This window comes from Triturus cristatus, chromosome 3_1, assembly GCF_964204655.1.
Source record: "Triturus cristatus chromosome 3_1, aTriCri1.1, whole genome shotgun sequence".
Taxonomy (NCBI): domain Eukaryota; kingdom Metazoa; phylum Chordata; class Amphibia; order Caudata; family Salamandridae; genus Triturus; species Triturus cristatus.
Window position 1 is genome coordinate 239,401,301 of NC_140583.1, and position 17,630 is coordinate 239,418,930.

The following is a 17,630-nucleotide window of genomic DNA, read 5'->3' on the forward strand; positions in this document are numbered from 1 at the left end:
TAGATAGATAGATAGATAGATAGATAGATAGATAGATAGATAGATAGATAGATAGATAGATAGATAGATAGATAGATAGATAGATAGATAGATAGATAGATAGATAGATAGATAGATAGATAGATAGATAGATAGATAGATAGATAGATAGAGAGAGAGAGAGAGAGATAGATAGATAGATAGATAGATAGATAGATAGATAGATAGATAGATAGATAGATAGATAGATAGATAGATAGATAGATAGATAGATAGATAGATATGCTAAAACTGTTTATATCTGAAGCTCCCTCTTCCCTTTTTGAAACAAATACGACCCTGGGAGATTCGGTCCCCAGGGCCAGAAAAGGACTCAAGAAGGCTTGGGGAAGGGGGCTACACTTCCCCCTTCCCTTTTGTTGTTGTAGTTGACACCAGGGATGTGGCCCTTGGGGCCTATTAAGCTTTGAGGAGGTGGGCCACATAACATTTTAAAGGAGAGGGGGTCCTGTTGCTCTCCTACCCAAGACTTTTTGGGCCCCGGAGGCCCTATCCCAGCCCCCCTCCCTGAGCTTTCTTAAGTCCCGGGGACTCCATCCTCTGGGCCAACTGTTTTTAAAAAGGGGAGGGGGGCCCTAACCAAGCATACTTTGGCCCCGGCGCACCCATCCTTGAGGCCTCCATCATTTATGGGTGGGTGCTTCGATACCCACCCGGGGCACCCACCAAGCACAACCATTGGGACCCCTAGGGGGAGCCCCAGGTCCCCCATGGCCCCAGCCGGCTCACCGCATGTTTCAGAAGCCAGCATTGCTCCCGCCAAGAGGGAGTAGCTACTTATGCTTTCTCCCTCCAGGCGGCAGCAATATGTTCTGTTTCCCAGCCCTCATCGGTATGGGCAGAGAAACAGAACACAAGTTGGTCCCAGCCGATGGGAGAATTTTTAAATCTCCCACAGAGTAGGAGCAGGCTTAGTATTTGCTCCTGTTTGTTGGAAGATGTATAAATCCTCCCACCAGACTGGAGCAAACACATGTTTCCCAGCCCACGCTAGTGCGGGCAAGGAAACTGCTGTGTCTGGGAGTAGGCTTCCCAGAACACAGTAAGTGAGCTGGCAACAGAAGATGGGGTCCCTAGGCCATCACATGCTCATGGAGGGGGGCCCTCTCAGCCCCCTTCCTTTTAATGTCACTTACAGTTAAGGGGAATTGGGTTCCCTGTGCCATTATTACATTTTGGCCCCGACGGATACTGTACGGTATTTGCAGTAGCGCTGCCAAAATTAGTCTATGTAAAATGCATGGGGAAATTTGCTTTTTTCAACCCCCTCCAGCCCCCACCTGACCGATCTCCCCGACACTTCCCAGGAAGAAGTTGAGTGAATTTGCCTTTTTTTGGAAAGTTTTGTGAAGATTTGATAAACGGTGCCAAAGTTATTAGCAAACTAAAAAATACCTTTGTCTATAAAAAAGCAACCCTTACTATAACTACCCAATGACGACGGCCACTGGGTAATACATATATGTATTTAGATGTAGATTGAAACATATGCCTACTTAGTCAGGTTTAAACATTTTAAGCAAACATCATTTGCTTTGCAATGAAAGGTGGTTCAACAAATGAATGTGTGTGGCAAGGTGCAGTCTGTGTTTTTCTGTTACCTCCTGGTACATTCAGTAGCTATAGTGCTGGGGCATAAGGGGATTGGGCAGGCTATCTGCCCTACTGCCCCGAGATGCCAATGTATGGTGCCCCAGCCTCCAGAGGCTGGTCCTGCAGACCTTCCACCCGACCTGTCTCTGTCTGGAAATAAGTGATTGTTCCCTATTGTTCGCTACAGCTACCTGATAGGCTACACCTATAGTATAGAAATCTATCCCTTAGAATCTTTGCAGTCACAATTCATTGATACAATTCAGGAAAGTTCCTAAAACTTATTGGTTCAAACAATAACTGCTCAAATTATTCTGCCTGGACCATCACACAGGCAGTCATATGGCAGCTAAAAGAGAATTTTACACTCTACAACAATCCATTAGATAGTATATTAAATAGAGCAGGGTATATATGGCAGAGATAGTTCCTTTCTACCTTGACATTGAAAGATCTGAAATGTATAACTGCTGAATGTGTAACTTTACTAGAGTTAAAAGGGAGTGAGAAGGCGAAATCCTTGTACATTCCAATATGAAATTGACTAGGGATGGACCAGCATATCTGATTGGTTTTGACCGGATTCAGTTTCCTTTGTATTGTGCTCCAGGTTGCCCCCTATGATGTCGTATTGAGGCTAATACAAATTTTATCTTGTAAATTCTATCATTCGCCTAGAAGGAATTATTAATCCCAGTTATTAGAAATCTAGGGCTAGAGAACTGTGTAGTAACATTTTCATATTTATTGATGCTAAATTCCCCATTGAAGTGTTTTGTAACTTCAAGTTTTCTTTCGGCGACCATGACTTTTAGGCAATGTTTGTAATTAGTTCAGTTGAAAATGAATTTATACATATTATTGCTTTTATGAAATTATTTTTAATTAAATTGAAGGCTGCTTTTGTTGTTTTTATGATTGCACATAATCCAAATAAACTATTTATTGATTAAATAATATATGACGTTCCCGTTCTGAGGGCCAAAAAATTCAATGTGATTACCACATTTTTTTTAACACAAATGATAAGGTTCATTCCAATAGCATAAAATACATGGTCCCTAATACCTTTGTGCACACAATGTTGATACTTCTCTTGTAAAGTGCCTTCCTGTCTGACTTTTTCAAAAATACATTGTAAATTGCATTTATTTTTAGCTTTATACCTTAAATGCACAAGGTGACTACTGCCAGCAAACACAATGAGGACTATTGAAAGCAATTTGTTCTGCGTGCTCATTTGCATTTCCATCCCAACATGCAACTTGCCAATTATGTGTCGTTATTGGTGTGAGGCTGAGATTCAGAAAGAGAGGACACACAGTTTGTCCATTGTATGTATAGATGCGGGTGGGGGAGAGGAGTAGGCCAATCTGCATAAACAAGACAAGTGGCTTTGTATGCCTCCCATTTAATTAAACCTTGTCCACAACTGTTCAGCATTTTGCTAGATAAAACCCGTAATAAAGCCGAATGAGTTAGAAATGTCACGGGGCTGACATTTCATTGGCTACAAATATATCAGTCAGACAATGGTGGTGCGTCAAACTGACAGCAGCAACAATACCCAAAACAACATGTTTACACCGCAGGGCGTCAGAGGCTGATCATTAGGCATAATCATGGCAACTTCTGTTTCATGTCCACAATTTAGAAATTAAGCCCCACACAAAAATGATAGACATGTAATGTAACAACACAGATGGCCTGGAATGCACTTCTTCATCCTCAGGAGAGACCTTTTCCAGGGAATGTGTTCTTGGTTAGGTAAGTAAGGTTCTTGGTGCACGGAGCTGCTGCAGGGGGGGGCCTTAAATATAGGAGGTTTCACATAGAGAATGATTTGCTACTATGCACAGAGCTCCTGAGGCAGCGGACATGCCCTGCTAAGGAAAATGTGTCACTCTTGTGCAGCGACGGGTTCCACAATGGAGATATCATACACTTGTTTTTTCCCCCTAACAATTAGCAGAGTTAGGATAATTTGAGCTGTGGTTAGTTCATTTCAGTGATGCCAACTCCGCTACCTACCTAGTCTCACAGCAGCCAGTGACCTGTGTACGATTAAGCCCCGGAATCCCCATGAAAGTCCATGGCCCCTTTCTTCACAGCCCAGTGGTAGTTCATGCGCCACTCTCGTATAGCCATGCAGCAGTCCTCAGCCCACCAAGAGTTCTGCCCAACACCAGCCGCCAAGCATCTCAGCTCCAGGTCCCATCCCGCATGTGGCATGGCGTGCCCCAAAACCAATTTAACCCAAAGCGTTAGCCTCACCATGATGTCCAAGGATCCCTCAACCACCTAGGAAACTAGTGGGGAGGGCATGAGAATCTCTCCGGTAGGCATGAATCTGTGACAGACCAGAAACTGTTGGGTTTCTCATAGGTCCTTTTGACTTGCAAATTAAACCACAAAGAACCACGGAACACAGAGGAAAAAGGAAAGACACAGCTGTGCCATGCCAATGAGAGAAACAAGCCGACTTGAAAACAATGGCAAATGTGGAAAAAGGGGATAGTTGCGCTCTCAATATAAGGAGAATGCGGATTTACCTTTCCAGGTGGGAGGTTGGAATGGGACAATACCCATGCAGCTGTGGAGCCCACCAACAGAGGGATATAAAAGTGGACGGGTGGCTAAACTCAGATCCTCTGCTGGTCCACACTTTCTCAAGACAGCCAGGTGGGTGGAGCATAGGACATGCCAGAGAAAATAAGAACATATATCTGCACCTTTAAGGACTCGCCCAGCTGGAATAAAAGCCTTTCGAACCTTATTTGGTGAGCTCTCCCTCTGTCATCAACCCCCGGTTTCCTACATATGGGGTCAAAGGTGAAGTCTGGAGGGCAGTACCTTTACCTCAACAACCACTATGAAACTGCTGTTCCCAGTCATATTCAAGACAACACTATGTATAATATGCCCATCAGTCAGACGCCCCCCCCGCCTGAATATCGCGGACTAGTTTTCCTAATTTTGAAGTCACAAAACTATAAAATTGCAGCCAAAAATAGCAAACTTTTCTATATATTTGCGATAGCACCACGCAGCAAGTTCGAGCTGAAAAGGGGGACGTGTGATGCAAGAGAGAGTACAGATTACAATTTAAAATGTGCGCTCTCTCTGGCACCATCCTGACATCTCCCAGCGTAAAAGTTTTGATTTGAATTTCATTACATTTGCATAGTTACTGAAAACCATTGCAATACAAATTTCAATTAAAACAATAGGATCATAATAAAAAATATAAATTACACGTTTGTAAATTCCATAGATAATTAAAACTTTGGAACAGTTAAAATACTGACAGATTAAAAGTGCTTTGTTACTCATGCAGATGGCTGCCAGTATAAGTAATGCAGTCAGTACGGAGTTCGTTGCTCAGTCTGGAAGTGCTGTTGTCCAGAAAGATGTATTACTAAAGGTCCAATCTGAGCACTCTGTGAGTGCTCCCCAGCTCGGCCTTGTTTGGAACAGCCTCCTATCTTGATTTGGTTGGAGTAACACTATAATCACTGGTGTTTAAGCAGCCGGCCACCTGCGTGGGATAATGATCTGTCGGGCTGCCCCTAAACCCAGGAGAAGCTTGAGTCTAAGATGGCATTTTTTTTATCGGCTACAACAAGAAATCCCACTAATCTGAAGTTTAGTTGTGGTGTCGCTGGATCAAAGCATGCCAAAACTGCTTGCCTCCTTGAAAGAATTCCCCTTTGGTTAAAGGGGATTTTTAACAGCTGTCGCCTTTCCTGTAGCAACTCCTTGCAGGAGTATAATAAATGGGTGATGTTGCCCTGGTCATTTTTGCACAGGCTACAAGATGTTGAAGTTGGCTCCCGCTTCCATGGTGGAAGGTCCTGGGTGCATGGGATCAAACGAAGCGGAGCTGTAAAAAATTTTGTTTCTCTGCTTTTGGGTAACCCAAGTTAAAAGATTTTGTAATTGTTTAGAGTCATCCAAGCGTGCGATCTGGCTGCAAAGGCTGCTTCGTCCTCCACCAACGACAGTTTTTTCAAAGATTTCCAGACTAATTTCTTGAATGATGATTCTGTATGTTCCAGAGTGCCAAGAGTCCAGTGCTTGCCAGAGCCTCCTGAAGGTAGCTTCTTGCATTAGAATTCTCCCTCTGTTGGAGATCTTGCCATAAGAACGGATTTAAAGTTTTAGGGGCCGATGATCTGATCTTGTTCCAGCGGATGATGTATGCGCCATACCTGGCCCATGATTGCTTTAGTAGGCCAAACTCCAACCTTAGTGCTCTGGGGAACTGTAGTTTGGAAGGCTAAACATAGTTCTATATGCTTTAACAAGTGTTTTGTCTAGCAATTTATCATCTCTACCTCTCAATGCTTCATTACCGTCGGTAATGGTGGGTAGGATTTTAGCCTGTGCTATATTCAGTAGGGAACTCAGTGTTGGACCTGTTAATTTAGACGTTAAGCTTTTCATAGTTAGTGCTAGCACCATCCCTTTCCTTTTAATCTCTTCTTGATGTCGTGCGAATGTTCCTTCTTTATCTATGTAAACCCCTAAATACCGCTGGTTCTATTTGTGTCCCGCCCAGATGCCAGAATCTCACTCCTTTCCTCTTGTTATTAATTGACATTGTCCTAGTTTTCTTTAGATTAATTGACAAGTTGTTTTCTTCTGCGTAGTCCCGCATTCCGTTGAGGAGATGTTGCAAGCCAACTACTGTATGGCTAAGCAGAATTGCGTTGTCCGCGTAAAGGAGATTGGACAGAGTTGTGCCCCCCAGCCTGGGCGCGTGAGAATTGTAGGAGTTAAGTGTCTGTGGCAAAAATGCCATAAATAAATTGAATAGGGTGGGTGCCAGCACACACCCTGTTCAAGGCTTTTCGTTGTTTTTACTTTTCTCGAAAGATCCGTCCCTGTTCCTAATTTCACCTGTACCCAGGTGTCTGTGTGTAGAAGCGTTAGCATTATTAGGAGAGCATTTGGGATGCCCCAACGGGCTATCTTCGTCCACAGTCTTGCCCTATCCACATTGTCGAAAGCCGCACTAAAGTTGATGAAACAAGAGTGAAGCTGCATTTTCTTCGACATTGCTGCATCAATAATCAAAGAGATTGTCAGGATGTAAGTTGTTGTACTGTTTCTTTGACAATAATACATTCTGCTGGAGGGAACTCTTAATGTTGCTTCTCTTCCCTCCTCCCATTTCAGTGTAAGGTGGGAGGAGGGTAGACGGGGCTACTTAACACCTCCCTGCAACAACATTTATTTCACGCTGGTCTGTCCATAGGGGGGAACTAGGAAAAGGTGACAAGCGATGGCAAGGAGAATAAAACTGCAGGGAGGCGGTGTGGGTTGAAGGGGCTGGAAAAAAGATGAAAGGGGAAGGGTGAGTACAGGTTTGTTTTCTTTTCAGGTTCTTGGAGCCCGGCTTTGCCTCCAGGAAACTAGTGCTCTAGCCACACACAGCAGGAGAGAGAATGCAAACACCTCTCTCCAGCCCACCCGCCCTTTACTGACCCAGCATGGCAGTGCAGGGTCAATAAGAAGAGAGTCCAACACTTTAAAAAAAAGATTTTGCCGGTATTTTGTAAAAAGCATTGAATTTTTGCAAAAGTTCACATTTTGCTAATTTGTTTGCAAATCGCAAAATCATGAAGTGTCTGATCAGTTGGGGTATTTGGTAGTTGTTTTGGGATTTCTAGGAAATTTTAACCTAATGGTTACTTCCTTCTGTGGACTCCTTGTGGGACATAGACCTCAATTTGGATGAGACCCACATTGTGTATAATACCTGAGCTAAAGTATTCTGCCACACACCACCAAGGAGATCCTGTCTGTATGAAAGGAAGAAAGCGGGTAAAGGCTATGCCACTATAAAAGCCGCAGAATACTGAGGTAGTTTGCAGTGTCTTCATCGCGATCAGTAGGTATACTTTGGTCACAGCTCCACCCGAATCCTGTTTTAAATCCTAGGTCTTTGCTTCTTTTTAAGAAACAGATAGTGCGGTTGAATATATGTTCTGAACAGTTAACTGGAGCACCTCTATATGTACCTTGTAACTGGTTATAAAATGCATGTTAAGCAGTGTAATGTGTCTATTAAAAAGAAGCTCTAATAACACTATCCTTTCTCGTAATGAACTCTAGAGTTGCAATAAACAAACACTCCACTGTGAATGGACTAATGATTGTCCATTTTCAGACAGCCCAGGTCAGAAGAAAGTGAGCTTAAAACATAGTTTTTCTTTCCATTGTTTAAGCAGTGATGGTAATTCTGCGTAGTGCCCTTCCCCTGCCCTTTACACACTAATTGCTGGTTCTTGCACAAGGCATTTGATGCATCAGTCAACTACAGAAAGCTGTCGATGTAGACATTTTTATTATAACAATTGAGTAGGGATATGAGAACTAGATATAATAAAATGATTTGCATATTTTTAAATACATCTTAAGGCTTTTCTAGAATGTAATGATTTTATACATCGAGTTATTTTATTTCCAGAAACATATTTTCTAAAGTGTACTGCATTTATAAAGATGTTTGTTTTGATCTATGATGCTCTTGAAGTCTTGGCTTGGATGTTGTTCAAATTTACTTTCACACAATTTTCCTTGAGGTCATGTTTTTTCAGATGAGTGTATACAATCTAGTTTTGTGAATTTGGTGTATTGAAATCAAATATACTCATTAAGCTAGGCCACCACAAAGATCCAAAGGACAGAGTCTTACATTCTACAGCATATACAAATCTTGTTCGGCCAACGTAACTCAGTAATCCATGTCAATTTAAGCATTAGAATTTGTATCGTATTTTAAGGTGATTCACATTGGAATTTTCCATCTCTGATTCTTTTCTTTCCAGGATTAGACCTGATACTTTTCTTACAAGTAACCATTAACTTAGATTTTTTTTATAATAGAATGCAGTTACCTCTACCTTCTCCTCAACGGCACCTGCAAAGCTACATGTCCTGATGGTTATTATGAGGATCTCGACCAAGGAAAATGCATCCCCTGCTATTTCAACTGTGCAACCTGTTCTGGGATCTCCTACGACGACTGTGAATCATGCACCGCCGCGTACCCCAAGCTGTACCAAGGGGAGTGCTTGGAGGAGTGTCCACAGGGCACCTTCTACAACCGCTTGGTGATGGAATGTCAAGGTGAGCCAGCCCATTTTTGCAAGCATTTATTTTGTGTGCATGTCCCTTGTGCATTTGTATTGCTTGTGCCTTGCTTCTGAATGTTTGTTAAGCATCAGGGGTAGCGAATAAACAATTCCTTCATATTCATAGAGACAAGGAAAATCACAAGCGTTTCCACCATAGAAATTGGCCCCACATCTTAAGTATTCTGAAAATTATATTTTAAAATCAGGATTTTGAATTCAGTTGCAGACTGGAACAGCTGCATCTCCTGCGTGTGGCTTCGACCCGTTAAAAATAAACCTCGCAGATCAAATTGAACGTTGAAAGGATGTGTTGCTGCTCTAGGTCACGGCTCCTGTCTCCTGCAGGGTTACCATGAGCAGCTATGCCCTGCGGTGGCACGAGGGGCCTACGATTCCTTGGGTGAAAGAGTCCAGTACATAAATAATAAAACCTCTACAACATTCAATAGTGTATTTATTTAAAATGTGATATTAAATTAGACCATCGCATTGAGCGGCAGGTGTTATAAGTGACAGGTTCTAATCATGAACATAGAAGCAGCTCTGTCCTCACCACCATACTATTCGTGATCTGAGAGAAAGTCAGTGGTCTTTTGCCCCCTATTCATTGCCTTAGGGTGTTACTATAGCTGTAGTAACATTATAGTATTTTGCTTTTATGCACCACACCCCCCAAATTTATGTTATCAAGGTGTTCTCACGTGATGATGCAGGGAAAGGAGGCACGGCAGAAGAAGAAACTGCCCAGGCTGACACAATGCGTGTTTGAGGCACGGTTTCCTGGTGTTACATTGTGCACTCAGCCTCAACATGGTTATCTCATTCCCTCTCACATTTTACACCAAAGCTTAATGCAAATCCTGGCTATGCATCTTTACTAAAGATTGGTGGTACTAGTGCTTCGGTAGGATGGTGCTTTAATGTAGACCTCACCCTCAGGTTGGGAGAGAAAGGTAGTTTTTACCGGGGAGATTGAGCAAGAAGAACGCCTCAGGATGCTCAGCATTTATGAATGTGGCCTTGGTTAAGACGTTCGACGCCACTGTGATCTTGGACACAGTGCATTTTAAATGCACTTGTCATTTGGGACAACTTGGCCAGTAGCTGGCAGGCATGGATATGAAGGGTGCATGTACCAGTCCTTAACAGACAGTTGAAAGGCTTTCCTGAAAGAGCATGGATGTTCAGTAAGGATAGGCAGGCCTTGGCCTGCCCTAGCTACCCTTGGTCTCGAGGTGAATGGATGAAGTGCAGTTTCCACTTCTAGCCTTTCCCACAGATGCGCAGTAGCAAAGAGAAGGCTGTTAAGGGGTGAAAGGCAGGTCAAAGCTTCTTTTCGTGATGTCATTGAAGGTCAAAGAGTGTGTCATTTCCTCTTCCACACGCATTTTAATAAATTCTATGTGAAAAAACTGCAGTTAGTTGTAAAAGTGACAATTAAAAAAAAGGAACTTCAACAGTAGAATAGTCAAGATTGAATAAGAATCTAATTCTCTCTTAAGAAGAAATTGATCATTTTACTCCAAGAGACTATCACGACTTATGAGAGGGAATCCTCATTAATCTTGGACATGGGAATACTATTCCACGTCATTAGGCATTCCTCGAAATTCACAGCAGGCACGGTTTGAAGACTAACGTGCCAGGATACACTCCCGAGTGATAGTGTGCTCTACAAATTCTGCATAACATAACATCACGTGTCCTGAGTGAGAACTCATTTTAATGTGCATGCATGTCTACAACTGTAATGGTAGGCTTGCAGCCGCGGTCTGTGCAGATAACAGCGGTGGGACCGTGTTGAGGGGGATTTTGAGGGACGATGCAGAGAGGCTGTCAATGCTGCTATGGGAGAGATGAGCTGGTGGCGGCTCATGCTGATTTTCGGTGTGAGCGGTGCAGTCTTGGTGTGAACTGGGCTGCTTATGGTCACATAGAACCCAAAAACTTGATTTAAGAGCCTGTGAGCCACACCATGGGTGAGAGGCCCCACTTGGGGTCAGAAACTCGTCGCAGCTGAGTCCAGGAGCTGTTTGGGGAACGTTTTATACCCCTGAGACTCCGATCAGGAGGCCAGCAGATTAGCCCTTGGAGTCACTCTGGGGTCTTGGGTTCCAGATGATGTTGCAGGTACAGTCTTTCTTCTCAAGGTTAGAGGGCAGCAGGTCAGCACAGCCATTCATCAGTTCATTTAGAGTAGTAGTCCAGCAGAGTGCCAGTCCTTATAGCAGCACATCAGTTCTTCCTGGTAGAGTATCCATAAGTCCAAAATTGTACTGAAGAGCTGGTGTTTGAGGTCCAGTATTTATATCCAGTTGTGCCTTTCAAGTGGGGGAGAAGCTTCTGTAGATTTCCCTTTGAAGTCCCTAGACATCCTGCCTTCCCTGTCTGGGCTCCAGACTAACTACAGGGGGTATGCAGCCTTTTTTGTTGTGGAACCAGGACACACCCTATTCAAGTATAAGTGGGGCTGTGCCCAGCTCTGCCCTTCCATCCTGCCAGTGATGGTCCGTCCAGGTACACCATGAGGCACAGGGTCAAGACTGATTTGCATATGGCTGGGTTCAAACTGGAATGGCATGGTGAGCAAAAAAAACGATGGATTTTGGCCCAGATCTCTGTACTGGGGTGAATGTGTGACATTGTTCTGCATTCTGTCCATCCAACTGTTGTTTTTGCATTTGTCACCCCGAGTGGGACGGGTATGCCCAGACGTGGGTCCCATGCTCTCCATGCCACTAGAATCGAGCTATCCTGGCTGAAGAGGGGTGAAACCCCGAAACCGGTCCTAGGATGCTTGTTTCCAGTCCAGGGAGGACCTGGCTTGGCAGTTCGGGCTGGACTGTTCCCATGAGGCACAGGGTCAAGACTGATTTGCATATGGCTGGGTTCAAACTGGAATGGCATGGTGAGCAAAACAACGATGGATTTGGGCCCAGATCTCTGTACTGGGGTGAATATATGATATTGTTCTGCCTTCTGTCCATCAACTGTTGTTTTTTCCATCCAGGTACACCCAAGCACCCTATTGTGTGTGGCTGTCTAGGAGAAATACAACAAGCTATACTGTCAGCTGCACCCAATCATGTGATCAGAGAGAGGCTACAGGCACTAAATGGCTAAAGCAAGAAAATGCCAATTTTCTAAAAGCTGTATTTTCAGAATTGCAGTTTAAAATATGACTTCATCATGTTAGGATTTTAAATTGTGATTCCAGAGACACCGAACATGAACCTGCAATCTCTTTCCACTTGGAAATTACACTTATAAAATGAAAAAAGGCAACTCCAATGATATCCTATGGGAGAGACCTTGCAGTGAAAAAACGAATTCAGGAGTTTTTCACTACTATGACATGTAAAACTTAAAAGTACATGTCCTACTTTTTAAATACATTGCACCTTGCCCTCGGGCTGTCCTGGTCCTACCCTAAGCGTGACCTATTTGTTTTAAAAGGGAGGGTTTTGGTCTGGCAAAAAGTTTACTTTGCCCGGTCGAAATGGCAGTTTAAGACTTCACTCACAGGCTCTGAAGTGGCAAGCCTGAGACATGTTAAAAGGGCTACTTAAGTGGGTAGAACAATCAGTGCTGCAAACCCTCTAGTAGCATTTTATTTACATTCCCTGGCCACATGTAGTGCCACTTTGCTAGGGACTTATGAGTAAATTAAATATAACAATTGGGGATAAGCCAATATTACCATGTTTTGAGGAGTGAGCACAAGTACTCGTAATTGGGTCCAAATGATCTGTTAAATAGGGTTGTCCACTTCATTAGAAACTCGAAATCCTACTGCATTGGCCATATGATTTTTGGCTAGCTATTGGAGATGGATCCCGACTGAAGACCATATTTACAAGGCCTATGACTAAGTAAAAACAAATCCATATCCGGAGATTATATATCCTGAACTCAGTGTTAAACCTCGAAGCCTTCTTTATATAACGAGACAAAGCATTAAAGCTGAATGACTCGAACTTTGTATGTTTATTTCAGTTTAACAGCATTTACATTTTTAAGCAAATAAGAAAGATAACCTCAAGTTTGCTAAAGTCACTTGCAGCATTGACAAAAATAAATTGCACACCCGTTTATCAGAAGTGATTCCATGCTACTTACCTTGTTTAAACAAAAGTTAAAATCTGATTTAGGTCGGGCTGATACCACATTAGGGTGGCTAACGTCAAGACTGAAAAAATACTAAACAGCCTTGAACACTTACAATCTTCCGGCAAATCGAAAGTTGGAAGCTATATACATAGAATACTTACTGTGGTACGAGAGCACAAAGATAAAGTTTTATAATTTAAGCCATGACCACTGGTGGGGATGTTTGCGAGTTTGGTGAATGGACATGCCTTTACTGGAGTTACAGGTTCATGGGACGTGTACTAGAAGATAGTAATGCATGCAGAATCTGTGTAACACAACTGACATTTCCTAGATGTGTACCAATCTTCTGAACTTTTGAAGGGAGCTACTAAATCTATTTTAAAACAGCAGCAACTAAGGTCTTTCATCTATGCATTAGTTGTGTAACTAATGGAATCACTGGTAGAGTAGTCAACTTATTCTGTATAACAAACAATGAGATGTATAGGCCCTTTTGCAGGATTACCTCTACAAATATTTGAGAATGGCTGTGAATTCAGAGATGGAGGCCTACAAGGAACAGTCTTCTTTGGTTTTGCATTTACTTCACAAAATATTGCTAAATCAAATCCTGACCGTAAAGGTCAATAAAAAGATATTTATAAGGTTTGCCTCAGCGATCTCTAGACTTAATATGTTCTGTGATCAAAGAATGGACTTTGGCCTGATCTTAAAATGGCCACCATGTTAGCACGTCCCTTTACAGATTATGGCAGCCTATGCCCAGATGGCTGAACACTTGAGCTATTAGCAACAAAAGGGCCAATCTTGCAAGACTTCAGGTATGCATCGTGGAGTCTGGCTATGTGATGTGCTACAGAATTTTGCTATTCAGCATGGCCAATGGCAGAAACAAATGAAGCTACTGCTGCTGTTTGGTGAATCCACAGTACACAAAATGGTAATGGATAGAATGCTTGAATTAATCCCAGCCACAGGTAATTATCCCAATCCATTGTTATTTTGCACACCATGTCACCTCAGTTACAAGTCCATGGGACCACCGAACCCGTGGTGGAGGTGCGGTGGTGGTCACATCAGTGGTCTGGCGGTCACATTAGGAGTACGATGGTCAGACCATTTCTGGACCGTCGCAACTGACAGGGATCCGAGATCTCTGTCGGTGGCATGGCACCACCAAGCATATTACGAGTCTCCTCACTTCAACCCTATCCACGGCGGTGAGCCCACCATGGAAAGGGTAAAGGTAACTCTGGTGCAGCCTCCTGCACTCTCTGTGCAGGGGGGTGCATGCAAGGGGGCACATGTTGTGCCCCCCTGTATGTGTGCACCCCTAGTTTCTGCATGGAAAGAAATGTACTATTGTGCATTTCGGTCCGTGCATGAACGAGCTTTGGCACTCCCATTGCAGAGACTTTTTGAAAGGCACCGCCATGGAATTGCCAAAGTACCACCCGCCAGACTATGAGGAAACTCATAATCAGGTGGGCGGCCCTGTTGGTAATTGGTCCCAATATCACTAGAACCAAGCTAAATCGGGCTGATGAGCCCATAATTACGGCAAAACCGGTCCTCCTGGGTTGCTTGTGTTCCGGTTCAGGGAGGACCTGGCTCGAAAGTTGGGGTTGGACTGTTCCGATAGGAGTAGGGTCTGCTGCTGTTTGGTGAATCTACACTACACAAAAAGGTGATAGATGGAATGCTTGAACTAATCTCAGCCACTGGTAATTACTCGGGCCGCATCCCAATCCATTGTTATTTTGCATGCCCTGTCACCTCAGTTTGGACCCAGCTATATGTAAATCAGTCTTGACCCTGTCTTGGGTTGCTTGCCATTTCAGGGAGGACCCAGCTTTGCAGTTCAGGCTGGACTGTTGCAATTGGAGTAGGGTCAAGACTCATTTGCATCAAGCTGGGTCCAAACTGAGGTGGCATGGTTTGCAAAATAACCAGAATCAAACTATTTAACTTAACATAATTAACAAAACATAAACAGTGCATGTGAATGGTGATAGAAAATTGTTCTAGTGACTTTATAATGATTTAGGATAGTCTATGAAATAGTTCTCTTCATGCGGAGAACGTTGGCACTTCATAATCCTTAAAAGGCTGCTTTAGATTGCTTGCACATGAGCATTCTCAGATTACCTTAAATAAATTGCTGAAATCCGAAGAGCAGATTCAACTACAGTGATTCTGACTTGTTGAATTAGAAGTGGGAAGCCTTAGTCAGCAACTACAAGTGGAAATAAGTGGTCTCACCCACACTTCCACCAGGTTGCTTAAAAGAGTCATAGAAGAAGAAAGAGAAACAAAGGTAGCACTGAAAGCTGAGACAAGAATGAGACATTCTTTTAAGAGTCATGAAAAAAATGAGTATTCTGAGGCAGCTGAAGGTAGGAGAAGGTAAATACTGTGGTTTGACATAGAAACAGTTTAGGAGAAAGCAGGCAGCAGTATAAATACAATACCAAAGCGTTTATGGGAGAACAGCTTCAATTAGTGAGCATCTGACGCAATGTCAGATTTGGGCGAGCATTGGTATTGCGCACCAACCTAGGCTGGATACGTTCAACTACTCTGAGGTTGAGATTTACATGCTTGAAGCACCCAACACACCTTACCAGTCAATCATTTACTGCTTAATGTTAAACCGCCACTCACTAATGTAAGCCATAGACACCCCAAGGTAATGGTACACATCAGGTAGTAAGAAACAGCTTCTGTTTTCTATCACACAAAGTCATCAGTCCCCCCTTTACTGTCTTGTACATCAGCCTCTGTTTATGCTTCCTCCTCATGTTGGGTATATATATTTGGTACACTGACAAAGGACGGGAGAAGGAAATGCCTTAGCAAGCCTGCCTTACAAGGATATATGGATTCAAGTGTTAGCAGCACACTGGTAGCACTGCTGAGCATCATTCATGACCTTATTATAGGTTCTTACTGCACTCTCTAAAATCTGACTTGCTTTTTCCCCCCATTGGCACTGTACCGTGCATTTATTCCAGGCCATGTCCTCCTTTTGCCACTGTTTTCTAGTTACAATTCTCTTTTAAATCATTAGATAACAAGTTGGTTGTTGTTTCCCAATTCAAAATATTGTTTATAACCAAAGTTTAAAAGAGCATGAGGTGGAGGTCGTACCTTTGTTTACCTTGTATCTGTGCTTTAGAACTCTCTTCCAGCCTCCCTTAGAAGTTAGCAAGTGGAACTATGTTTCCGAATATGCTTTAAAAACACACCTTTTGTGAAGAGTTGATATGAGTCATTCATCAATAATTTACAAAGCAGTGTATTTGTTCAGTATCTCCGGTAAATTTATTTGAAGCCTTAACCTTCTTTAAATTGTCGACCAAAATTTTCAGTAGGTCAGGTACAGTGCAAAGTTTGTCTACAACAGGTGCACGAGCAGGCGGAGAAGCGTTGCCCCACTGCTCTCAGAGCATGAAAAATAATAATAATAACGTCGTTATTATGATTGTATTTTTCGTAGGTTTGTGGCTGGGTTAGGGCGGGGATGGTGATACCGGGGGAGGAGTGATTTGCATACTCCAAGTGCGCATGACTGTTTGGCCGGCCTTCTTGTCCCAGTCAAACAGCCATGCACACTTTGCATGCTCCCCACCAGGCTGCATTACACAGCCTGGTGAGAAACATGCCCAGACTCTCATTCCGCGTCTGAGTGCTGGACCACGGCCCTCGAACCAATTACAATGCTGCATTGCAGCGTTGTTATTGGCTTAGGGGAGGGAGCCTATGTGCTTCCTGGTTCTGGCCGTGGGGAGACAACTAGGTAATATGGAGGAGAGATGACGGAGGAGAGACACGGTGAGGAGGAAAGCGTTTTTATTATTTTTATTATGTACCCTCGACACCACCCGCCCCTCCACTCTCGTTCCCTCCCAGTCACTACTGTGTACATGTGCAGTTCATCAGCGTGTTAACCACAATAACTATGCTTAATTTGGTTTCTGAAATTATTAATGTTATGTTAATTATGTAGTTATTATATAAAATATATTCGAAGTGTCCAATTTATATGATCGCCACATTTACACATTCGCTGCTGAGAGGAGGGTAAAATGAATACATGTAGCTTTGTCGGCCTCCTTCCAGCTATAATCAACTTGTGCTAGAGTTTCGATTGTGCAGGGTTGTTGAGCAGCAGGCATTGAGATGATGGCATTTGATTCCACTGGTGCTGATATTGGTGAAAGAAAATCCGATGAGGCAATCGTTGAGCCAAGTTCTATGATTAAAATATATATACCTTTCTTCTGATGATACTGGTGTTGTGTTAGATTTCCAGGAGTTTACATTAAGCTAGCACCTTGTGTTGAAATAGAGATGCTTGGATCATCAGAGCCAGATGAGGGAGAGTTATCCAAGGCTGGTTTCTTAGTGCCTGGTGGCTGTTTTCATATTCTTGCAGGGTTTCTGAACCAATTATATGTGGAGTATGTTACATGGTAGAGGGTTCCTTACCAGTTATCCAATTCAGAGGTGTTGACTTTTTTTTACATGTGTTCTTCTTTTCTTTGATGTTGCATTTTTACACTTCATCATGATAATTCTATGAGGCAGCTTCCAAGTTTTGAGAAAGCTATGTTAAATTCCAAATGCCTCTTGGTGCCTTGTCTACTAGGTGTGGTATGTAGTCTTTCTGTTGTAGACATCAAAGGCGGATAGTGTTACCAAGCTGCCAGCAAATGTCCTAAATTTCCAATGCAGCTG

General features: G+C 43.1%; 1 protein-coding gene across 1 annotated transcript in view; it reads left to right on the plus strand.

Moving 5' to 3' along the window:
- Positions 1–17,630, plus strand: part of LOC146859999 (cysteine repeat modular protein 2-like) — a 648,096-nt gene that overhangs the window by 178,009 nt on the left and 452,457 nt on the right. The window contains exon 10 of the mRNA XM_085643761.1: positions 8,527–8,769. Within this exon, the coding sequence (XP_085499887.1) occupies positions 8,527–8,769 (243 nt within the window). The remainder of the gene's footprint in view (positions 1–8,526; positions 8,770–17,630) is intronic.